A 25,350-nucleotide genomic window follows, 5' to 3' on the forward strand; every position below is an offset into this window, starting at 1 on the left:
GATGGATGGATGGATGGATGGATGGATGGGTGGGTGGGTGGATGGATGGATGGATGGATGGCTGGATGGGTGGGTGGGTGGGTGAATGGATGGATGGTTTGGTGGGTGGGTGGATGGATGGATGGATATCAAAGTCAGGGTGGATGGATGGATGGATGGATGGATGGATGGATGGATGGATGGATGGATGGATGGATGGATGGGGACAGACAGATGGCTGGATGGATGGATGGATGCCCTTCTCTACTTTATGTTTGGGTAGAATTCCTTCCTTCCTTCCTTCCTTCCTTCCTTCCTTCCTTCCTTCCTTCCTTCCTTCCTTCCTTCCTTCCTTCCTTCCTTCCTTCCTTCCTTCCTTCCTTCCTTCCACACCACAACCCTTTGTTGTGTGTAATGTACCTAAGTCGTCTAGCGATGACGTATTTAGCCGACAGGTGGCAGTAAAGACGCGCCTCTTCCACCTTGTTTGTTGTTTGTTTTCCTGTGCGTACACGTGCACATCAACGTTCCGTTTTTCTCGTGCACGCGTAATAATAATAAAAAAAGCCCAGCCACGGGAAAAGTCAACAACCCTTGCAATTCTCCTGTGATTTCTTCAATTGACGTTATATGAAAACCAACATTTCAACGGTTCGCCTTTTATTTTATTTTTTGGGGGAAATGTTTGCATCTTTGAGCCCAAAAAAATTAGCAACAAGCTAAAAGTGTACAGTCACCTGTCATTTTAACACGCAGGTTAACTAGCACAATGATTACTGGTGTTCTTTATTTGTGGAAACAATTCATTTATTCCTATTATGGCCAGCGAAGCGATTGAGAGCCGTGCAAATGCATACAATAACAATTTCACCGCCCCCGAGGATCTGCAGCCATATCATCAAAGTTTCTCAAGCAGTTCCCGACAGTCGCCTGAAGCTCCAGCTGGAGGACAGCAATCACTTGAATCACTCCCCCCCCCGAGCCAAGAAGACACCGGAGAGAGGTTGGATTTAAAACCCGCCCTCCGGAGGGATCTCGTTTCCCCCAAAAACCTCCCATTTCTCCCGATCTCTCTCTCTCTTTCCCTCTCTCTCTCTTTCTGTCCCCCTCTCTCCTTTCCTTTCCTTTACCTTTATCCCTCGCATTTGGCCGTCTCCCCCAGCACAATCATGGATCTCGCGGCGAGATGTTTGCTTCTCCTTCCCTGCCTCGGTGTGATTGTGGCACTCGATTTGGAGCCGATCGACCCCAGCTACTTCGTGGAACCCGCTGCCACATCGGAGGTGATCGACTACAAGGATCCTTGCAAAGCTGGTGAGTGAGATTTTTTTTTTCTTTTTTTTTTTAAGGACTGAGATTTGCCTCGTATGCGTGGACGTGCCACGATGTTTTGTTGAGGGGGGGGTAGAGATCGGAGATGACAGTGCGAGACGGAGTTGGCGAAAAGGCTCCAAGGGACATTGTGTGCATTTATTTGAATTTAAGACAATCATTTATGAAACATTGAAAGGGAGCGCCTGTATTTCACCCCCCCAAAACTTTCTGTTGGTTAAAAAGTTGCAGCCTACAGTATGTTTTTTTTTTTTTTTAACTCTTCTAAATGTGATCATGATTGTGGATGATGGAACTTAAGTTCAACAATGCCTTCTCCTTTTGTGGATGTGTCAGTGTACGACTAATCATTTATTCGGGCCTGCTTAGGTTCACATTATTTGGCCAAGACGCTTCGGAGTTGTCATGATAATCTTTTTCCTGCACTCTGAACTCTCTCGTCTTGCCAAAATCCCTTTGAGAGATTGTGGGGTTTTTTTTTTTCCATCTGCTGAAAGTATTCCTGTTACACCGACCTCCAATGTCCTCAACGTGCTTAGTTATTATGTGTGCACGTAAGCATTTCTGATGTGGCAGCTGGCTTAGAAGACGCAACTTTCATCAAATCACCAAGCTGATGTCTTCATCTCTGACCTTTCCGACCTCATACGCTCAAAGGAGTGTAGCGTAGCTTTTGTGTAAACACAACCGAGGCAGGCTGCATCTGATTACTGAGTCACTCTTTAAGTTTTTTTTTTTTTTTTACGTGATTACGCACGAATATCGATTCACGGGACATGATGTCCTGTTCCGGAGAGTTGTTGATGTTGCGTGTCATGTCAGAGAGTGACTGCAGGGCGGATGTTATTGTTTATTAGAGGAATGTGCTTGACATCTTATTTGAAAGCTTTAAGAGGTAGAAGACGGTCATGACAACCACCTGCTTGCACTACTTCTTCATTATTTGACCTCTGTATTGCTGCAATTGCTTCCCTTATGTGTGTGGGAGGGGAAGAAGTTTAATTCTTCAAGTGGAAAAATCCTGTTGTGTTTTTTTTTTTGACCAGAAAGCGAAGTGTAGAGAGTCTCCGGCAGTAAATGGGGCGGCATTCTCTCTCCTTTTAATCTTGCACATTTTCTTTGTTGCAATTTTTTTTTTATTGACAATCATGTCATGTTTTTATGATTCAATAAGAAATAATACTGTATAGTATATCATGGTTTCTCATTTCCAACATGTTGGTAGAAACCTCCTGCAAAACACAACAAAATTACTCATCTAAAAATAACACTCGTTTTGTTGCATCATATTATTTCCTAACCCCAAATGTCCGAAAAAGTCTTCCAAGTCCCGTGTGGTCTTGTTGGAGCAATACTTGAGTGCCACCAATGCCTTCACGCTACATTTCAACAAGGCCACAGCGTTCAAGTTAGGGCTAAAGAGTGCATTTTTCTTTTTTTTAAATATATGATTATAAATAGCAAACTTGGCTTCCCTGATTTAAGAAAAAAAAAAAAATCCTCATTTTTCTATTTGGTCTCATAAATAAACATAGGGCCAGAAAAATCCTGCCAGGCCCCAAACGGTGTCAATTTTAGTCAACTCCAATGAGCTTCTTTCAGTATTAAATAATGCCATGACTTGATGTAACAGCGTCTCTTTGCAAAGCCCAACCGTGGAAGTCCGACTTGGCAGGATCCCAGCGAGACATTCAAGACTCGACGGAGATTAGATCCGCTTGTTTTCAAAATGAAAAATAGATGAGACGCAGTCATGCTCCGCTTGCTGATAATCATCACAGCGTGAATGGTTGCGCTCATTGTAAACAATTCTTTTTCACGGAAATAATATCGAATGCAGCCCAGTTTAAAATCAATATTCTCTTCAAAGCATTTCTACTGAATCCACCTTCTTCCTTTTTATCGAGTTGATTTTGACGAAATGCTTTTGGCGTTTAATCTTGGTTGCAGACAGACTGACTCGGCCGGCCGGCCGGGGCCACTCCTCGAGTCTGCTCTTTTCTAAAATTTGGTTTTCTGCCCTCTGTTAGCTCCCTCCTCGGACTGGCCGGCGCTGACTGTAGGTCATTCACCTTGTGCCAAAGGAAAGCGGGGCTGGAAGGTGCAGGCCAGACAAACACTGACTTATGTCATTCCTCTTGCGGTCAGCGTTCAACCTGGTTAAAAAAAAAAAAACAGCTGCATTTTTTCCTTTTGGGGCGTATTAAAGAAAAAGTGATGTTTAATGTTCCCATTAAAAACTTCCTCTCACTGACCCCATCCACCTTTTTGTGAGTTCATGTCTAGCTCGATGACATCATATTCTTGTTTGCAGATTTCTGCCATTGGGCTAAAACACGATTATGCCCAAATTAGGTTTTTTTTTTCCCCCTCACAAATCAGAATGAATCAGTCCGCACGTTATTATTATTTTTTTTTTCAAACTACTGACCGATTCAAATGGCTTACTGTCTTAGATAATGCAACAATAATGGCTCAACCGTTTTTTTCTTTTTTTTTCTGAAGAGTGACGGAAGGTTTCCGCCCGTCGCCAGCGCTTCTATTTTTCGACACAAACAATAATCCCGATTTTTCTACTGGAGCCACCGTTTCATATACCATCGCGGCAACCTATAGAAAGCAGCGTATTATTAGCCCTACTCCTCCACCCACTCACCCCCTCCCTCCCCCAAGCCCGCCAGGTGTTCCAGTAAAGCCCTTTTGTGCCGTTTTGACTCAGAATAAATTTCTCGCTATCACGTTTTTTTTTGTTTTTTCGTGAAATCTTCTACTTCTCGACCAATCCTCGGCTTCTGTCGGCTAACCTTCAGCATGGGGCCTTGGAGCGTCACTTGCTTTTTCTTTTCTCATGGAACGCGGGGGGCCTATAGAGGCGAGCCCACACTGGGTGTTTTTTTTACATGACAGGACCCCTGCCACTTCTCTCTCGGCAGGGTTCAGGTGATTAGGTCCCCCCCCCGGTCTATTGGCATGGCCTCAACCGTGTTAGTTGGAACAATCTGTTTGTCGTCAGAGTTAAATAATAACTAATCTTGCATTACATTAGTCTGAGTGCGGAGCCTAAGCGACAAAAAAAAAAAAAGTGTGTGTGGCGGTGCGGGGGTAGGGCATTTAAATGGCTTCTTAATTCGTTTACTTTAATGAGGAGCTTATCAGTCATTTACTGTTGATTTCTTTCAAACTATTCACCGGCGCTTGGATGTGCTTTTCCGAAAACCCCGAGCTGTCAAATCAATGTAACATTCCCGCCGTCTATATCGGCGTGAGCTCCGGTGCTACATTTTGTCCATGTTTAAAAAGTCCAAATAAGCTGGCGATAAGTCATTTAACGGGGTCGCTCAGGCGATGAGGTTGGAGATGAGCTGTGAAATCCAATTTGCTAATGAGCTTGATGCGGTGTGAATTGTCGACGACAACGTCACCGCTCGCCCTTTGCGGCTCGGGTCGCTCTCACTTGAGTCATTAAGCTCCGAGCTGCAGTGCTCTGAATCGCTGATGCTCTTCATCATCTCCGATGTGGTAAATGAGACGTCAAGCCTTTTGCAAAGATAATGACTTGAGTTTCCGCCGGTGGCAGATGAGATCGCGGTCAGAGCTTCTCGTCTAATTATACCTTGTGTACCTTTTCTCAAACGAGCGGATAAGCAAATTGGTTGGCTTCTTCCACCGTGAGCTCAAATTGCCTAGTTAGGAAAGCGCATGCTGAGGAAATCACACGATCTTCTTTTGCTAACACATTCGCCTTTGATTATTCCCAATTCCACTTTCTAGACAAAAACAACAACCACAACCTAAAGAAAGTTCTGTTTCGCAAAAAACATGAAAATCAAATTTGACCGAGGAGCAGCTCTCAAGGCAGGGCGAGACCATTTCAGGAATTTTTCCAAATGAACTTGAAAGTGCACTGGCAGCCGGTGGAGGGAGGACAGAAATCAGAGTTATGTGAGAGAGACAAATTTTGGAGCCAACTGGAGACCTTTGTGATCGGAGTGCATTGCAGTAATCCAGCAAAGATCAATAAAAAGTACTGTTGTGAAAAGAATTTCGAACAAAATATAGTTTATGGTGCTGGTTGACGTCCAAATTGTTCAACATCAAATTCTTTTTCCGCATAGGAACTCATGTAAAGTCAATGAATTTGTTCCTGACTCAAATGATCCAAACTTTTGAATGCCATTTGACGGGATATTGTCGACACTTGTATTTATTGGTGACATAGGTTGGGAATGATCCGAGCAGGATTGAAAACTAAAACGTCATCCGATGGTAATCACCTTAACGCAATCCACAGCTGGCTTCCATTCAGATTCAAACGCAGCGTTTGTTACCAAACACGGGGCCGTGAAAGGCGGTGCCAGTGTATTGTGATGCATTCCTGCCGCACATATCGCCTGGGCTTCTCTCAACCTTCATCATTCCAAGCCGCGAAGCAGTTTTAACAATCCTCCGAAATAAAAGCTTTAGCGTTGATGTGGATTCAGTGGCAGATGTCACAGTCTGCTTTTCTATCGAGCGGATTTATTTGGAATCCCGGTGTGTTTGACACCGCAGATTGGACATGACGCGAATCAATGGGATTAATTTGATGGAGATCCGCCGTATAATCTGATGAAAGATGAGAAGGACCAAAGAGATGCGAAAGGGATTAGGACGATGGTCGTTGAATTCAATTTTTGTTCGAAATACCCATCAAGAATCGCGCCTGATATGAGAATTATAGAATTATAACTCCAGCTGTTGTCATTTAGCTAATGAGTAATACGTGGGAAGCCATCTGTGCCAACGTCACACATGACTCCTCTTCTGTATTTACACTTGGATGGCTTTATCACCTTTCTCCACAGGATGTCCTCAATCCCAGCACCGAAAGATGCCCAAAATCATGTCTGTGGATAATTAAAAGGAGGAGACAAAGGGATTAATTTAAAATCCCCGCCGGGCCTTCCATAAACCTGCAACGGGGGGGGGTTCTAATGCCGCCCTGCCGTTCATTTGCTCACTTCAATCTCCGCCGTTGCCCGAGAACAATGACATTGCGGATTAGGGAGCGCGTCCCCGGCGCTCTGCTGGATGCTTGGTCCTCGGCCACGGTCACAGCGCACGGCTCCACGTGAACCTCGGAGGCTCGGGCGCTGGCCCGTGTCTCCGCACAGCTTGCAAAGTGACCTTACACATGACCGACCGGATGTGTCCTCTACTTGTGCTTTGTCCTCAGTCAGCAGATTGTTTTGTACTGGAATGAAACACTCGGTTGTCAGAATCAAATAAAAAAAATCCAGATGAAATTGAGAATAGGTTCTTGGAAAACGTGGTGCGGGAATGCGACAACAATGAACTTGTTTAAAATGGGGTAAAAAAATAATACATGGTTGAAATCAAAGCCTCCTGCCTGCAGTGTGCTATGATGAAATCAAGATAGTTCACTCAGTCCTTTGTTTGCAGGAGATTATTGGATGCCGTCGGCATCAAGCACTTAGCACTCAAGTAAAAAAAAAAATTTTTTCCTCATTTTTATAATTGAATAGCTTCACTGCATTCATGCAAAGACATTCCGTTGTATAACTGGTACAAATGATACGCAGAAAATGACCTTTAAATTGTGACTATTGTAATAAATTTAAAAAAATATGAACTCTCAAATGAACATTCTGCAGGACCATCGTTTCTGAGAACCTCCCATGAATGTCTGTTTTCTCTGATAGCTTCAGTTTTGATAGTGAGCTTTTCAAATCAGATTGCTTCTGACCTCTGGAATTCAAGCCTGCCCTGTACATGCCCCGTCTTGTCATCAGTCTTTTACACCTCTGCTTATAGCTGCCATTAACCTCTCATCTTCTTCGACCTACAGGGCGGACAATTTGCTTGTATTTATTTACTCTTGACTTTTCAAGAGTATTGTATTTTTGAAGAGTATTCCCCCCCCCCCCCGAAATAATTCTACAAGGAAATAAAAACCCGATTTTATTTTTTTCAACGTGGCGCAAAAATGATGAAATCAGCGTTCTGTCATTATTCTTATTATTAGCAACCTCCTTTATCTTACAGATCTGACGCTACTGCCTTCCATCTCAGTAAATATAGTCTCCATCAGGGATGGCACTGTGAAGTTAAAAATAAGATCATGTTAAATAACTGGCATTAAGTTCTCCATTTAACGACTCTCTGGGTTCTGGTCCACCTCACAAGCCTGGAAAAGGCTGTCATTTTCTTTCTTCTCCACATCTGCCTTCTCCATTCATCTCGCTTGTCAGACGGGTAGGTATCTCCTCTTCAGAACCTTCAGCTTTTGCTGAAACCCCCCAAAACCTCCAGCACCTTCCCCCACCGGTGCCTGCATCCAAGTCAGGCCGTAAATTGTGGAAACGTGCTGGTGTTAAAAGCTTGTTCAAGTGAGCGCCTTGTCTCTGCGGAGAGAACCCTGAGCCCTTCCTGCATAGAAATGGGCCATTTAGTAAGGAATCCCATAAAGCACATTCCTCGTAAAGTGGGACCGTGTGGTTATTTTTTCCCCTCTCCTTGGCCTCATTAAAAATCAAATACATGTTCAAGGTGCCCCATATTACTTCATAAAGACGGTGTCGATGTGTCAAATCATATTTGATGGCTCTCGTTGAAGGAGGACTTAACCCAAAAAATGTTCTTTAGTAATCTGTTCTCTGCAGCCCAATTAGTCCAAAGTTTCATTTGTTCAATATGAATTCAACAAGCAAAATCCAACAGTTTTGATCCACCTCAAGCGGCGGCCATTTTGACACTTCCTGTCAACTGAAGATGACATCACAGTTTCCAGGTCACAACCAATCACGGCTCACTAGTTATCTGAAACCCAGCTGTGATTGGTTGTGACCTAAGCTATGGCAACCGTGATGTCATTTTCAGTTGACAGCAAGTATCAAATGAGATGGATAAAAACGGCTACATTTTGCTGTATATTCCACAAAGGCATTATTAATCAGAATGCCGTGTTTTGGCAAGTGAAGACACATAAATAAATATTATCTTATAAAGAAAATGCTTGTTTTTGACTTCCCTTTTGACTATGGAAGCAGGCGGTATGTTGTCATCTGGTAAATCTAGTCTCAGCTTGTCTGCATTAATTTTGCGGGTTCTGAGTTCATACTTTATTTTCATTTCATGAAGCAGCACCCAGCCCCCACTTCCCTCTACTCTGCAATATCTTGCTTACATTTCGATCCTATAATTTGGATGCAGTCTTTCTACGAACCAAACATTCACATCTCTAGTTCTGTGTCACAGTAAGTAAGAAGTCAATGAAGTTTTTTTTATTTTTTTATTTTGATATGTTGACAAACCATCCAAGCAGCCCACTCAGTCTGAGCAGCAGGAAAAGCCTCTGGCAAGAGGCACTTCGCAATGTGGACGTCTACTTTACAGCCATCTGACCTGTGCCATTTTTTTTTTCTTTGTCTCTTTCAGCTGCCTTTCTGGGAGACATCGCTCTGGATGAGGAAGACCTGAAATCATTTAAAGTGGGACGAATCATAGATTTGGCCTCCAGAACTGTCCAAATTGTTAATCGCACAAACACAGGTAAAAAAAAAAAAAAAAAAAACAGTTCCTATTATTTCTGTATTAAAAACAGCAAATCGGTTTCTCGGGTGATTCATTGCCGAGTCTAATGAAAATCGTCTATGGTGCTTTTGAAGCTTTAAAGCCACAAACATCATTCCAGATGGATGTGCAGAAGTAATTTGTTAGGTAAATTGTGTTGCTAAATGGAAAACTGGTGTTTGGACAACAGCTGGGAGACTCACAATTCTATAAACTATCAGTAGCGCGTGTTCCAACAAGCGCGTTCATGTCGTGGCCGCCATGTCAAGCTTTTAAAAAAAGTGCTGATACAGGTTTGGGAATACCTTTAAAACAGCAGGATGGGACTTGATTGACATTTTGGATTGTTGCGACTCTTATTCAAGCAAATTTTGAAAAGCTTCCAGGTCACACATTCAAGCGGATTGTAGCAACCAATGTTACAAATGTCTTGTTCAGGAAGAAGGAGCCAAACATTTTTTAAACATATCAGGTTCAAGTTAGCGTATAATACTAATAATGCTATTTGTAAGTGCAAAACATAAAAAAATAGATGTAGGCTTTATGTTTTTTTCCCACCCCCCATCTGTTTCAATATTGCTTTGTGTCTCTTCAGGGTCTCCGAATAGCCAAAACAGACGAAGCTCTCACCGTAGGAAACGGGCCGCCACGTCCAGACCGGAGCGTGTTTGGCCTGACGGTGTCATTCCATTTGTCATCAGTGGTAATTTCACCGGTAAGCTCAACCTTCTTACCCAAATCATCTCGCTTGCTTTTAAAGTTTGTATATATATCTGGACATGTACGGAACCAACATGTCCATCACCAACTGTCTCTTCCCATCCAGGCAGCCAACGAGCGACATTCCGTCAAGCCATGCGGCACTGGGAGAAGCACACCTGTGTGACCTTCATCGAGAGGACGATGCAGGAAAGCTACATTGTCTTCACCTACCGACCGTGCGGGTGAGTCGACGGGGTCGGGTCCGTAGCTCCGCCCCGATTCGCTCGGTCTTCTTCTGATTGAACGCCCATGTGCTTTTCCCCGCTCTCTGCTGGGCAGCCTTTTCACCATTGTTCCTCTGTTCCCGGTCTCTGTGTGAGCTGTTATTTCAGACTCGTAATGGCCGCCGGGAAGGCTGTTCATCACGGCGCATCAGTCACCGCCACGCTGTCGTGTCACGCATGTTGCACACCGCTGCACCCGGCAGGGAAACTTCCGTAGCCTCCGCTCGGCCCCGTTTACTCCGTTTTATTGACCTTCACAGTGCCCACTCAGCGTTTTCCTTTTAAACCTAACGGGAAGTTTGTTGTTGCCAAGAAACCATTCACAAGCTCATTGAATAGGGGCCTTTTATTTTTGGACGACAGTAGTACCTTGATTTATTCATTTCCAGGTTACGGGATGTCCGTTGGTGTTTTTGTTTTCAAAGTGTTGCGAGGCAAAATTTGAAGTACGAGTAAAACTCAGATGAAGGTTTATTTTTTTTTAATGAAACAGAAAATCTACTTACCATATATAAAACATATCTATATTTTATTATTGTTCTTTTTTCTTTAAAGACACACACCACATTTAAAACAGTGCTTGGTCAAAGAACTAGTGAAACTCGCATAGCATTACAACACAACTACCACGGGAAGCGAAAAGCGGACGCAATTTGTTTCCAGTCAACCGCCGCTCGCCATTTTTAGCTGGGTAACCTGCCCCGGCTGGCCGTGTGCAACAGGGATGGCATTATCCACGCGGGCGGCAGCGGTTAGCAGCGGGAATGCCTGACTCTGGTGGCGCATATTGAGCAGGCCCCCCCTCCGTCCTTTGCAAAGTTCAAGGAGTGTCTCAGGAGAGCCTGGCTGGCTGGCTGGCTGGCTGGCTGGCTGGTTGGCTGGCTGGCTGACTGGCTGACTGGCCTTGTGCTAATTAGAGAGCGGCGTCTGGCTCGCGGGGCCGCCGTGTGTGCGCCCGCCCATCTTTTTAATGTCACGCCGAAAGGGAACCGAAATGAATGAATGTCAAAGCTCTGTACATTTCTCCCCGATTAAGTCGAGGAAAGGTTATGATGGATTTCATATCTCCTTTTTGATTGCTTTCATTTCGAAGGTTGCCGGACCCGTTTTTAGCCCCTGTGTGTGATCGGCAGGTGCTGCTCCTACGTGGGCCGGCGCGGAGGAGGCCCCCAGGCGATATCCATTGGAAAGAACTGCGACAAGTTTGGTATCGTAGCGCACGAGCTGGGCCACGTGATCGGCTTTTGGCACGAACACACCCGGCCCGATCGAGACGAACACGTCAGCATTATCAGAGACAATATTCAGCCAGGTATGTTGCAAAAACATCTGCAGACTGTAAGCACAATCATTAAATATAGTTTATAAAAAAATATAGATATATCTTCACCTTACTCGTTTGTTTTTATGATGAGGCAGGTGTACCTAATGATGTGTCCGCTTCAACCGAATTTCTTTTGCCCGTTCACAGGTCAGGAGTACAACTTTTTGAAAATGGAGCCCGGGGAGGTGGATTCCTTAGGCGAGGTCTACGATTTCGACAGTATCATGCACTATGCCCGGAATACATTCTCCAGGTAGGAGCCAAAGCCAAGGCTGCACTCGGTTCCTTCCGCCTGACATCAAAACTGCTCTTTGGTCAAGTCACGCAACCCGTCATCTTGTTCCCCGTCGGTGCGCATCGGCTGCCTGTCTGTAAATTCATCCATGTCTGCAATTTTTAACATTGAAAGCAGCCAGCCACACACTAAAAAATAATATCAAGTTTGTGTGGATTATTTCCCCAGTGCTTTTGAATTAGCTTAGAAAGCTTTTTTTGGGTGCTTTGTTTTTAGAGATTGATAGTTCCCCTCTCCTCTCATTGCCATTTTACTTTGGCGAAAGGCTCCGGCACGGCACTTAACTAATGTGACGTGTGAAATATTTAAACATCTGCGCCTTTTTTAGAGATGCCAAAAGTCGTTATACTTTATCTTTATTCAGAGAACAAAATCAATGTGGCGTTTTTTTTCCCCCGTTCTTCTTTATGGTCTGATAGAAAACAGAAAAGTCGATAACCCTTCATTGGCGACAGACATTTTAAAAACAATCAAGCGTTTCCATATCGAGCTGCCCGAGCCGAGTGACGTTTCCCTTTCAAGTAAAAGTTTGGGTAGCTATATATTAGGGATGTGAAAGCCGCTCGCCACAGCTTGTTCAAATTAAGGCCGCTCGTCCGCTTTACTGCCACTTTTGTGGCGGCAGAGCTCATAAAGCAGCAACGGCAAGCGTGGCCTCGCTTTATCGCGGCAAAATGTCGACGCGCCATTTTCGGGGCTACGTGCGGTGGCTCGTAAAAATGGCTCCTTCACCTCGTTAGCCGACCAAAGGCTTTTTTGAAGAGGTTTTAATGATCGCTAACAGAATGCGGGGGCTCTCGACTCATTTAACACCCGTGCTTATTTCATTCAAGTCATAGGGAATGGAAAACGGGACGTTCGCAAACATTTTAAAGCACATACCACCTAAAAAAAACAAAAACCTCAAGATTTGGCCGACTAACTGTAGAGCCAAAATAGCCATCTGTAGGAGGAAGATGAGTCACATGTGGCTGTTTGGTCATCTGTTGCGGTCAGAAAAGTAAGACGTCTTCACCAACAGCTGAACTTGAATTCAAGTTTATCAGGTGTGCGTTTACAATCCCTTTCCATGATTTGATTTTTTTTTCCCTCAACTGTGTTTTCAACGTTTTTGGTGACACAAATGGTGGCGCCAAGTTTTGACATGATTTCCCTTGATCCTTTTGAACAGGGGTGTGTAGACTTTTTCTTTTCCTCTGTGCCTCTCTTGCCTAGCCAAACAGGAAACGGGGCTACAGCTGCAGTCAACAGTTATTTCAAACGACGCCGGCTTCTACCTAAAGCAAAGAGGCTTTGACACGGCTGTAATTTGATATCTGCTCACACACGCACCACTCGAAATAACTAAACGAGAGAGCCCGGACTATCATCACTACCGGCCGGCCGGCCGGCCGGGTCTGATATGAGAACCAGCTGTTAGGCGCTCTTTTGTCCTCCAAGAGCCACAATGTCTCTCCAGTTCCTTGTGTTAGTCTCCCGGCGTACGCGGCCGCTCTCCAATCAGCTGCTCTGCTCTTTGCGAGCAAACAGATTCCAGGAAGCAGAGAGAGAATCTTTGTCTAAACAAACAGCGTGCCGCGGCTGGATGCAAGCCAACGCTCAGAGCTGCCCGTCTTTCCGTGTGTATAGGTCAGGAATGCGCTCCACTTAGTATAGATGTGAAATTCGCTGTAGTCGCGTTTGTTTTCACGGTCTAGACTTCATAAAAATTTTTTTAAAAAATGGTATAGGATAGAAGATTTTATACAGACATCCTCTATTATACACCAGACATCATTTTGTATAATTAGATTGAGTTACCCTGTAAATATGTCAGCATGTAAAATTTCCAAATCAATTACTTTTAATTGACAAAATTACTTCTCATTAGAAGCATTTAAAAAAATATATATATATATTTTTTTTTTAATTGCACTCTTTATAATTGCAGTGAAGTTGACAGTAAAAGAGTTTTGAGCGTTTTGGCTTTTGGCCTGCCTGCCCTGTGACTGCTGAGTCGCCACCATGGCGTCCTGTCTGTGTGTCAGATTCGCCGCTTACTCCTCTCCAGACTGGACGCAAAGCACCACGGCCAAAATATCCCGCTCGCGGTCCACAAAGCGACGTGTGAAGCCAAGGAGCGTGCCCACACTTTTAGACTGTCTGTGCCGCGCTAATAAATTCAACCTCAACCAAGTTCAAAGCAAATCCAAGTTTGTAACATTACGACACGCGCTTTCCAGAAAACTCATTTTATCGTCACAATTTAGGATATATTAAGCAGTAATGAGCTCGACTTTTTTATTTATAGTCAAGTCAAGTCAAGTTTATTTGTATAGCCCTAAATCACAAGCAGTCTCAAAGGGCTTCACATAGACAATCAATTGACAATAATTCTCAAAGCATCCCCTGATCTTAGGCTCCCAAAAGGGCAAGGAAAAACTCAAAAAACCCCTACAAGGGGAAAAATGAGAAACCTTATTTATAGGTTTTTATAGAGCAATTAAAAAACAACCGCGGCTGAAACGTAGTGCTGTAAAGTGCCGCACACAAATCAAATTAAACAGTAAAATAATTCATTATTAATTCCTTAACAATATATTTATTAATTATTCATTAATCAGTTTTTTTTTATTAAATCATTTTATTTTTGCCAATTTTTGCAGATACATTTTGCTCCTCCCCAAAATTGCCCAAGGTGGGGAAAAAAAAGACAACTGAGGGACCTTTTGTTGACCTGAAGAAAACCTTCTGCAGCTGATGAGTCGCTAAGACTTTCTTCAGAATACTCAAACATCACTAGGTCAAGATGTGGATTTAACTTCACCATCTCCAAAATTCCGTGGCAATTTTCGACACAATGGCCCTCAAGCATGTTAGGCTGATAATCTCCCTTGACCTGCTTTCACTTCAGCACTGATTCTGGCCTCCTTTGCGGATTTGTGTTGATCGGTAAAGACATGCCACGGCTAAGGAATGTTTCGCACAGTTCTATTTGAAGACTGTTAGCTTTTCACAAGTCATTCCAAGCGTATTTCTCTGCGTGCCGATTGGTTGATTCACCTGTGCCAGTATCTGTCCGTGTTAATCCTATATTAGCTTGTTGTACGCTAAATCACCGTGGGAAACCGGGCTGACCGTTGTTTGCGAGATTTCACGGTTCCTCTTCATGTCTCGCTGTCTTCTTAAGACAAGTACAGCTTCGTGCCACGGTTAAGATGAAGTTCTTTGCTCCAAAAAGTTTTTTTTTTCCCCGAATCAACCCGTGAAGCACTGCCAACTCAAATAGAGACCTGCCAGTGTGTCCTTTGTCTCCTCTAACACAGGCGAGAGTGGATTTTTTTTTTTTTTTTTTTTTTCCCCCTCCACAGAACCAGCATACGGACTTGTGGAGGCTCAAAGAGAGACAAGCAAGCAGGAACAGTCCAAACTGTTAGCTCAGGCTGCAGTGTTTGCACATGCCTGGCATTGATAGGCACGTCACCATGGGAACCACCAGGGAACCAGCCCGCTGCTCGCCAATACTCCAAGAAAAATAGAGATGAGAAACGAGCAAAGTGTCAAGTGAGACAGCAGTGAGAAAAGAGTCTTTTGAGACTCACTCTTCTCTCCTGGCCTCACATATTCTGCATCTGACCTTTTGAAAAGCATTTCTGTCATTTTAGACTTCTAAATATGACGTATGGCCACCGCTCCTATAAAGAGGTCGAGCACAATGTCAGGTTAATATGCCCAACGGTCCCGGGTGCAATTAAAATGTTTTATATGAGGAAAGTCCCTCAGCGGTTTGCATTTTTGACACACTTTTGGTGTGCGCAATTAATGGATTATGGGTGTGGCTGTGCATGTTGATTCAGGTCAATAGTGACTTCTGATGCGTAAGCCAGGAATGTCATTACTGGTCCATTTGTCATGAACAAATGAGTAAGGTGAAAAAAAATAGTGGGGCGTGCTTGGCTAAAATTTATATATTCATTTAAAATAGAGTAAAAAAAATCTTAAATATAATAAGAAATATAATAAAATATATATTAAATATATTATATATATATATATATGTATATACATATAATATTTTTATACAAATATTTATATAAAATGTATTACTTAAATTTTGTTATTTTGTGTTTCAGCAAATACAGTTGTGCCTTGCGATAAGTGCCCAGTTTTTTTTAGATACTATACGAGAAGCAGCAGCAAAGAAATATTAAAATAAGAGACTACTGTATATAAAAAAAATAAAAAAAAGAGACAATTTTGCTTTTACATGCTAATGGATAGTGGGAAACACCACCACTAGTAGCATCTACGGTGGTGTTCTTTGAATGGCTGTTTAAACACAAATGGTGCAGCAACACATGTACACAAGATAAAGCCATACTAAAATTTCAGTTGGATTAAATGACAAGCTATTATTGTTCATATTTACATTGCTTTCAAGACACGGATAGAATAGTGGAGTCGGGGGTCACCGGGTTCGCAAGAACATTTGCTAGTCGTTAAGCACTCTCATGTTGGAACCGGATTAAAACCGAGCAGGCTTTGAGCATATTATATACAACGTGCATTTTTGTTTTCATCCGGAATCCCAAATTTGGTTGGAACAGGCTCTCAAGGGTCATGTGGTACTCACGTCCATCTCCCTCTCTGTGCACGACAGGGGCATCTTCCTGGACACCATCCTGCCGCGCTACGATGTGAATGGTGTGCGACCACCCATTGGCCAGAGAACCAGACTTAGCAAAGGGGATATCGCGCAGGCACGCAAACTCTACAAATGCTCCAGTAAGACCAAAACGGCAGATCCTGTCTGCTCTGGATTTTTTTTTTTCCTCTCCCCTTGTCTATTTTTGCACATGCGTGAGAGATCTGCAGTTGTCCTGCGGTGCTTTCTCCTCCATGCATCTCCTACTGGGTGGGAATAGCCAATGGTCTACTTTTTGATGTGGTGCGGCCGCTGGGCTACAGCATCCCGAGGAGTGTAAACATTACCCGGCAACAGGAAGTCATCGCAGATACACGGCGGTCAAGAGAGGACAATGTCTACGTAGCCAGCGGGGCTTACATAAGCTGGCCGCTTTTTGTTTAGGCTGCGCGGCGTAAACACAATCGATCGCGTCGGCGTCGGTACATCGGGAACAGACCCGCGCTGACGAGATTGGATGTCATGCAAAGTTAATTACAGGTCAGGTCAGGATAGCTGAGTTGTCAAACACGATGGCCATGGGCCGCAAAGTCGAACCAGCTGCTGAGGCTTCTGCTGAACCTCCACATATACATCTGCGTTTGAGCGACGTCATCTCCCTCCATGAGCGTCTTGGAGGAAGAAACCCCCTTGTGATGTGGCAGCGGTGATGTGGTCCCGGAAACTGACTAAAACCTTCCACGGCCACGGATGTCTCTTTCAAGCCGCGTTCTCGGAAATAGATGTCAAACCCTACGTGAAAACATTTTTATTTATTTTTTTTCCCCCTTTCGTATTCTTACCCACGACTTATCTGGGGGTTTGCTAGTTGCGCTACTTGGAGCAAAAAGGTAAACAATTGGGGAGATGTTTTTGTTACCTCCCGCTAAGTGAAAACCAGTTAAAATAAGAAGCAGGGATCTCAAATCTTCTTATCTCATTAAACACATCTTGAGCCTTCCCTTTTTGTCTTGTGGCGCCAGTCTTTACATATTTAATTGTGCCATCACGTACATAATGTATCACATCCTCTACAGGGATTGGGTTATTTATAGAGCCCCGGCTTTATTTTCAGAGGATGCGTCGAGAGAATGGACCTAGGAAACAAAATAACTCAAAATATAGAAAAAAAAAAAAAAAACTTTTCAAATGAAATGAACTTACTGTTAATGTGGTGATTTTTTTTTTTTTTTTTTTTTTTTATTGTACAGGAAATCTTAGGGTTCATTTCAAATGTATTCATTTTGGTTTCTCCTTCCTGATTGTGAAACGATCATATGAACCCTGGCGCTGTGACATTTTTCATAAATGTGTGAATCAGACAAACGTCAGTGCCTTTCAAGCTGTCGATTTTAAACGCTTGTGCTTCCCGTGCAGGTGTCGGCCTGTCTAATTTGGAGTGACGGCCGAGCTGTTTCAACATGGCACCGATTCGCCCGTTGGGCACGGCTCGGGTCTTAACGCGCGGCTCCTTGTGTGTTTGTCTCTCCCGGCAGAATGCGGGGACAGTCTGCAGGATAGCAACGGCAATTTTTCCTCTCCGGGTTTCCCCAACGGATACTCGGCTTACATGCACTGCATCTGGAGAATATCCGTCACGCCGGGAGAAAAGGTGAGCCGGCGGTGACGGACGGACAAACGGGCCAAAACAAACACGGCTCTCTCTTCTGACATGAAATTGCCCTGTGACCTTTGTTCCCATTTTCTGTCAATAATCACCCCTCTTGTTTTTTTTTTGTTTTTCAAAGATCATTCTGAACTTCACTTCCATGGATCTATACAGAAGTCATCTGTGCTGGTATGACCATGTGGAAATCCGGGACGGATTTTGGAGGAAGGCGCCTCTCACAGGTCATTCCAAGTACTTTTCAACTGCTCAATGACATTTTTTTTTTCCTTTCATGGGAGTGATTGCTATAAAAACGTTTTGATGTGACTCTCGGACTAAATCTGATGTCACTCGTTTGGCAACGTCCCGCACTAATGGGAACCGGGCCTCGGAATGGTTTGGATTAGTTTCCAAAAAAAAATAAAAAATTGTCTGAGCACTGTTTGCATCAATAGTGATCGTAAAATATAAACGCAGGACCTTCCCGACACTTAACCCCTCCCATCTGTGATCCAGGTCGATTCTGCGGCGACAAGCTACCCGAGCCGATCATCTCCACCAACAGCCGACTGTGGATCGAATTCCGCAGCAGCAGCAACTGGGTGGGCAAAGGTTTCTCCGCCGTTTATGAGGGTAAGCGCCGAATCGCCACTTCCCCGCCTCGGCGATGTCGCTCAACTGAGCGACCTCGCACGTTGGCCTCCAAGCTGCGCTAATATCCTCCTTTTTTTTTTGGCACCCGCGCTGCTGATGTGTCAGCTACTTTAATCAGATTTTGGCCAGCCCTCAGAATCGGATCTATTGTTTCCAGATCGTGCAGAAGCTTGTGTGTGTGTTAGTCACACAGCGTGTAAGTGCGAGCGAGGCATTTGAGCTAATCCGCATTGCGAAAATCCGATCAGTGTGTACGCTTTTTCTCGTCTTAATCATTTTGCTATTAAGCGAGTTTGAATTTGTTTCTTCTTTCTGTCACGTGCAGCCATCTGTGGTGGGGAGTTGCAGGACAGCGGGCAGATCCAGTCCCCCAACTTCCCCGATGACTACAAACCTAACAAATCATGCGTATGGAAGGTTACCGTGGCTCAGGGCTACCACGTCGGCTTCACCTTCCAGTCCTTTGAAGTAAGGCCACGCCCCGGCAAACCCGGTTTTCCTTCACGGCCCGACCCCGAAAAACAAAGCTTCTGTCACGCAGGTGGAGAAACACGACAGTTGCGCCTACGACTACCTGGAGCTCCGTGACGGCAACTCGGAGAACAGCCCCCTGCTGGGCCGCTTCTGCGGCTATGACAAACCAGATGACATCAAAACCAGCTCCAACCAACTGTGGTTGAAATTTGTTTCAGATGGCTCCGTACACAAGGCCGGCTTTGCAGCCAACTTCTTCAAAGGTCAGAGTTGAAAGGTTACGAACGCCGGAGGGAATTTTCAGCATGTGTGTTTAAGAAGTAATGTGTTTGACATTAGCGCTCGAAAGCACAGTGGAACCTGAAAGGTCAAACCCGTTTCCCACATTGGAGATATTTGAAGTTGGAGATCACGTCATCTTTTTTTTTCCTGTCTGAGCAATATTTTGAGTTGAATTTTAAAAAGAAGCAAACAAGCAGCAGGAAATAGACTGTCACAATATATTTGTTTCTATTCCAAAATTCCAGTTCTTTTTCAGGCATGGGTTCTTCAATCTTTTTTTTATGCGTCCAATTCTTTTTCCCCAAACTCTCCAGATGGCACTTTTGTGTGTATCTGTGTCGAGGACCCTTCAAACAAATACATTTTCGCTGCAGGCAGTTGAAATAAAATTCATTCATCGCAAAAGTTTTCATTCATGAGAGCAGTAAAACACTCGTAAAATACTCTCCTCAACTTTAATCAACCACATGACAGATGTCCCTCTTTTTTTTTTCATTAACATTAGCTGTCACAAAAGAAAAAAAAAAAAAAAGAAGCGAAATGGTGATGTCATGAAAAATATTGAAATCAATCAAACCCTCTTGTTTTCATAACAAGTGGTGACAGGCTCGCCAAGTGTTTCCAGACCTTTATTGAGCCAAGACACATTTTACAATCAAAAACATAAACACCCAAAAAGTCCTGAGATGATGATGATGATGGTTGTTGTGGAAAAACCTGTTATTATTCTGTTTGTCATGGCAAATATATTTTCAATCCATTATGTGAAACTTTGTAATTGAACCTCATCATTTCTCTTGGAAATCATTAAGCTAGCCAGTTGTGCTAGCAGCTATAACAAAGTTAGCTCCTTGATGCTAGCTTTACAATCTCCCGACAATCATGTTTTTTGGAGGAGTGGAGGATTATAATTTGAATTTCACTCCATTTCAAGGTCAAGTCACGGCTCAGCAGTAAGACATTTGAGTTTGGCGCTTCCACCGTGTTATTGCGCCACCGGCGTGTGTATGTGTGTGAACCTTCTTGTTTGGAGCATGTCTGGAGTACAGCCCCATGGAAGCAAGAGGCCCAGCCAAAAGGCTCCCAACATATCTTTGTGTTTCAGAGATGGATGAGTGCTCCAAGCCAGACAACGGTCGCTGCGAGCAACGCTGTGTCAACACGCTGGGCAGCTACAAGTGCGCCTGCGACCCGGGCTACGAGCTGGCTGCCGACAAGCGCAGCTGTGAGGGTATGTTGGATGCTAAACTTGAATCCCGTGTCTGCCTCCGTTCCGTCTTTACCTTGAACGTCGCTTCATCTTAACTCTGAACAGCTAAGTTAGGGCGTAGCAGCTGTAGCAAAATGCTACGTTACGTCATTCATCCTGAGCTTTCCTTAAACCACCCTTGGCAGGTTGAATGCCGAATGGATGTTTTGCATCAAAGTCATGCCCTTTTTTTTTGTGTGTATGTGTGTGCAGCTGCCTGCGGAGGCTTCATCACCAAGCTGAATGGTTCCATCACCAGCCCCGGTTGGCCCAGAGAGTACCCCCCTAACAAGAACTGCATCTGGCAGCTGGTGGCCCCCACGCAGTACCGCATCACTCTGCTCTTTGACGTCTTTGAGGCCGAGGGCACTGACGTGAGCGTTGGGTGGCTTTGTTCTGTTTTTCTTGGCCGTATATCGATGCCACCGCCAAAGAGACGGCGGCGACTTCATCTGGCCTCGTATCCGTGCTCAGGTTTGCAAGTACGACTACGTAGAGGTGCGCAGCGGACTGTCGGCAGATTCCAGGCTACACGGGAAGTTCTGCGGCGCCGAGAAACCCGAAGCCATCACCTCTCAGTACAACAACATGCGCATCGAGTTCAAGTCCGACAACACCGTGTCCAAAAAAGGCTTTAAAGCGCAGTTTTTCTCAGGTCTGTTTATTTCACCCAAACTCGGGGCCGATTAGAACGGCAAGTTAAGGAACGTTAGACCTGCTTGTCTTTTGTATATACCGACGTCATTGCACATTTTGTTCGGTATTTTTTACGGCCAGTTTTCCAGACAGCTACAATGACGTCCAGGGCCATAATTTGATACGCGAGCCTTAGGTTTGACACCATTGATGGAACCGCCACTCATTGCCCCTGACTGTTGCCTGTCCTCAGACAAAGACGAGTGCTCCAAGGAGAACGGCGGCTGTCAGCACGAATGCGTCAACACCTTCGGAAGCTACAGCTGCCAGTGCAGGAGCGGCTTTGTGCTGCATGAGAACAAGCACGACTGCAAAGAGGGTAAAGCCATCAAAATGTCCGCCGCCGACTCCAGTTGATGATGATTTCGTTCCGGCGCTTAACTGGTATTGTTTTTTTGTAGCTGGCTGCAATCACACAGTGACCAGTGTGAGCGGTACCATCACCAGTCCCAACTGGCCCGATAAATATCCCAGCAAGAAGGCGTGCACCTGGTCGCTCACCACCACGCCCGGCCACCGCATCAAAATCGTAAGCGGCGTGTCGTTCTGAAAGCGTCAAGTTATTATTGTCTTCATCAATCCTCCTCCGTCGTAGGCTTTCAACGAGATCGACATGGAGGCTCACCCGGAGTGCGCTTACGACCACGTGGAAATCTACGACGGGAAAGACGGCAAAGCTCAAAGCATCGGTCGCTATTGCAGCACAAAGAAGCCGCAGCCCATCACGTCCAGCGGCAGTAAACTCTTCATCCGCTTTTACTCCGACAACTCCGTGCAGAAGAAAGGCTTTGAGGCATCCCACTCTGCAGGTACAAGACCTAATGCTCTCTTTGCATCACCAAAAGTTAGTTGAGTTCTCCGGTCTGTCAGTTCAACTTGATTTTTCTTCCACGCGCAGAGTGCGGCGGTCGCCTGAAGGCTGAGGTGAAGACCAAGGACCTGTTCTCGCACGCCCAGTTCGGGGACAACAACTACCCCGGAGCCTCCGACTGCCAGTGGGTGATCTCGGCCGAGAAAGGCTACGGCGTGGAGCTCATCTTCCAGACCTTTGAGATCGAGGAGGAGGCCGACTGCGGCTACGACTACATGGAGCTCTTTGACGGGGCTGACACCAAGTCTCCGCGGTTGGGACGTTACTGTGGCTCAGGAGTAAGCAAAGATTTTTTTCTTTATCTAGCGCGGATTTTTACCAATATATCTCCCTCATCAATTGCCACCATTTGATGAAATCCACAATTCAGCAACAGCTCACTTGACTTGTCATGTAGACTGACCTGGCAGAGCGCTTTGGAAAAGGATCAAGTTTCCTTTTGAGCAACGTTAATAGAGTGAAGCTCCATTTATTGCTGGGGTATGTTCCAGACGCAGCTGTGATTGGTGAAAATCTGCCAAATATTGTTAAAAAAAAAATCTATTTTTGAGAACTATTTACCCTTCCTGCACATTTGAAATACATTTAAATGTAAATTGATTTTGTAAAAAAAAAAGAAAAAATAACTGACATTCAGATAATACAAGATAATACAAAATATGATGAAAATTAACTCAAAAAACATCAAAAGCATCACTTTAAAATGTGCGCTATACTGCGGGAGGGCCACAAAAGGTCAAACACGATGACTAATTCATTATTAATGTGGGAAAGCAAAAATATTCCCAGTATCCTTCCAAGTGCTCCTCCGGGCTTGGGAGTGTCGCTCGTGACACTTATCGGTGTGATGTAATCGTCCGGCACCGAATGAGAAGGCAGTTCGATGTCTTTTACGATGTTAAGCAATGACTAATTGGCACAAAGAGCGCTAAAACCTCAGCGCCACCCAAGCTGATGGAACGATACACCGATGAAGGTTCCTTTTATAAGATAGAAGATCTTAAATTCCCCCAAAAGAAAGGAATACAAAGTTAAAGGCTTTCCGTCAATTTGACACTCTTGAATGTTTATCTGTGACAGCCACCCGAGGAGATCTACTCGGCCGGCGACTCCATCGTGATCAAGTTCCGTTCGGACGACACCATCAACAAGAAAGGATTCCACGTGCGCTACACCAGCACCAAGTTCCAGGATACGCTGCATTCGCGCAAGTGACGAGTGGGGGCCGCAAGGGGCCGTGCGGGGCAGAGGGCCACCCGGAGGGGCCCCAAAGGGAGGCTCCCGCCTACCGCTCGGAAACCTTCGGCCACCAACGCCAATCAGATGCGACAGAAGAGCCGCAAGAGCGCCACCAAGCGCACCTCAGCTCCCAGGGGCTCCAGCTCCCCCCGCAGACTGTGAGGAGTAAAAGCCATTCTGCAGTACACCTTCTTTTTACCTTTTTACGCTTAGGATCGGGCTTCGGCGGACAGCCACGGCAGTGGGGGCGTTTATTGACCTGACCCCTCCTCTCCCATTCTGGTTCATTCTGATTCTTTTTTTTTTTTCGAGTGTTTTTTTTTTTTCTTTCTTTTTTTAAAGGTGCCTCCTAACATGGCACAACAAGGAAACCAGTGGATTCTCAGGATCTGTAGGAAACGGCGGGCATCAATCCTTGCTCTTGTCACGCCGCACCAGACCACCCTCATCATCATCCTCATCCATCCTCATTCTCATCATCACAAAGGACTCGAGCGGGAGATGTAGGCCTTGGCGTGTGCACGGGGAACAACTGCAGCAGCATTCTGTGTAACGGGCGACGCGACGGCCACACTCTCACTTGTTAGTATTAACCGAGGAACATAAGGAAGCAGTTTTCTTATTAAAGGACTAATCAATGAAATGTGGTCCATGGTCTTCTGGTTGGTCATTACTGTACCTCCATGATGTGTAAAGTGTGTACGCGTGCGTGATCTTTCAAAGGGAACATGTGCTCTTTCTTTTTTTTTTTTTTTTTTCTCAGCTCAAACCATTTAGCACTTTACAGTGAATTGTTCCAAAATCATTGAGCGTCGATGGATTTTTGTGAAATGCAATGCCAGTTCACTTATTTTTAAATGCATTTTATCTCTCTCTTATTCAAACTCAAAATTGTTCTGTTTTTTTTCTCCCATTTTAGTTCCTCAGGCATACTTGAACATTGTGTGTGCCCTGTGACGTGGGGTAATAAAGATATGACTTATGTGTCTGTGTTTTTACACTTTTCCAGGTGGGGAAAAAAAGGAATTTGCTTTTCTTTTTTTTCTTTTTTTTTTTTTTTTGCTCCAATGAAGTATTTCTCACGAGCCAAATGAGCCTGCTTATTTATTGTAGTCGTTACATAAATTTATGTAAACGGTGAACACATAACCCTTTAATTGCCTTCTTATGTATAGTCATTGGTCTATGTTGAATATACTGTTTAGCAAGAATTTACCAGCAACAACAAAAACATTAATAAAACAAAATGCAAATTTGCTGGTTGTACATGCCCGACCGAATATTGCATGCACTCAACTTTACAAATTTTAGGGGAAATTGCCAACCTTTTAGGGTTAGGGCAATATGGAGCCACAAACTTGGGTTGAGAAATGGGATTCGGGTTTAAAGAAATAGGCTACAAATGTGGTTCAGGGTCTGAAAGTGCACTTTTAAACTAAGACTTGGGTTAAACAAGGGTTATATCTTAGGGTTAGGGCAATGACGTTCTGTGAGGTTCATGACTGGGGAGGAACTGACGTCATCCCTTTCCCCCTGGTAAATTTTGTCCGTCACTAATGTGCATTCCAGTTCTTTCAAGTGAACTGAATCTTTAGAATCAGTTCACTCAAGAGATTAGTTCAAACAATCGTTCAACGATTAAAATTGGTTTTTTTAAAAATCAAATAAAAAATAATGGTCAAAGCTTAAATGAAGGTGAAAAGTGCCACACCCACCCTCACCCCCACTTTCTGATTGGCTGTTTGATCGGTGACGTCACTCGGACACTCCATTAGGTACGCCGCCATTTTCAGGTGTACCTAATAACAGGCCACTTCATTAGGGACAAATCATGGTCAAAGCTTAAATGAAAGTGAAAAGTGCCACACCCGCCCTCACCCCCACTTTCTGATTGGCTGTTTGATCTGTGACGTCACTTGGACAGTCCATTAGGTACATCGCCATTTTCAGGTGTACCTAATAACAGGCCACTTCATTAGGGACAAATCATGGTGAAAGCTTAAATGAAAGTGAAAAGTGCCACACCCGCCCTCACCCCCACTTTCTGATTGGCTGTTTGATCTGTGACGTCATTCGGACACTCCATTAGGTACACCGCCATTTTCAGGTGTACCTAATCACAGGC

At 44.5% G+C, this 25,350-nt stretch overlaps 1 protein-coding gene across 2 annotated transcripts; it reads left to right on the forward strand.

The window, feature by feature from the left end:
• Window positions 1-164: 164 nt before the first annotated feature.
• bmp1a (bone morphogenetic protein 1a) lies at window positions 165-24,209 on the forward strand. Of its 2 annotated transcripts, XM_085909846.1 has the most exons (22): window positions 165-630; window positions 896-982; window positions 1,142-1,293; window positions 8,749-8,862; window positions 9,479-9,598; window positions 9,710-9,827; window positions 11,003-11,181; window positions 11,341-11,446; window positions 16,128-16,252; window positions 17,648-17,763; window positions 17,900-18,002; window positions 18,277-18,393; window positions 18,740-18,882; window positions 18,956-19,151; window positions 20,276-20,401; window positions 20,633-20,793; window positions 20,894-21,074; window positions 21,309-21,434; window positions 21,517-21,644; window positions 21,711-21,924; window positions 22,014-22,264; window positions 23,067-24,209. In XM_085909846.1, the coding sequence occupies exons 3-22, from the start codon at window positions 1,149-1,151 to the stop codon at window positions 23,199-23,201; spliced, it is 2,904 nt and encodes a 967-aa protein (XP_085765972.1). In that variant the 5' UTR covers window positions 165-630; window positions 896-982; window positions 1,142-1,148; the 3' UTR covers window positions 23,202-24,209. The 2 variants fall into 2 exon arrangements, with proteins under 2 accessions (XP_085765972.1, XP_085765971.1); XM_085909845.1 differs by having other exon boundaries at window positions 165-982.
• The last annotated feature ends 1,141 nt before the right edge of the window (window positions 24,210-25,350 follow it).

This window comes from Syngnathus leptorhynchus, chromosome 4 (assembly GCF_054491065.1).
Source record: "Syngnathus leptorhynchus isolate UIUO chromosome 4, UIUO_Slep, whole genome shotgun sequence".
NCBI lineage: Eukaryota > Metazoa > Chordata > Actinopteri > Syngnathiformes > Syngnathidae > Syngnathus > Syngnathus leptorhynchus.

Coding starts and splice junctions, on each gene's coding strand:
- bmp1a (XM_085909845.1), top strand. CDS start 798: ATGGCCAGCGAAGCGATTGAGAGCCGTGCAAATGCATACAATAACAAT. Junction 11,447..16,127: donor GCCCGGAATACATTCTCCAG/GTAGGAGCCAAA, acceptor TGTGCACGACAG/GGGCATCTTCCTGGACACCA. Junction 18,003..18,276: donor GAGGAAGGCGCCTCTCACAG/GTCATTCCAAGT, acceptor TCTGTGATCCAG/GTCGATTCTGCGGCGACAAG.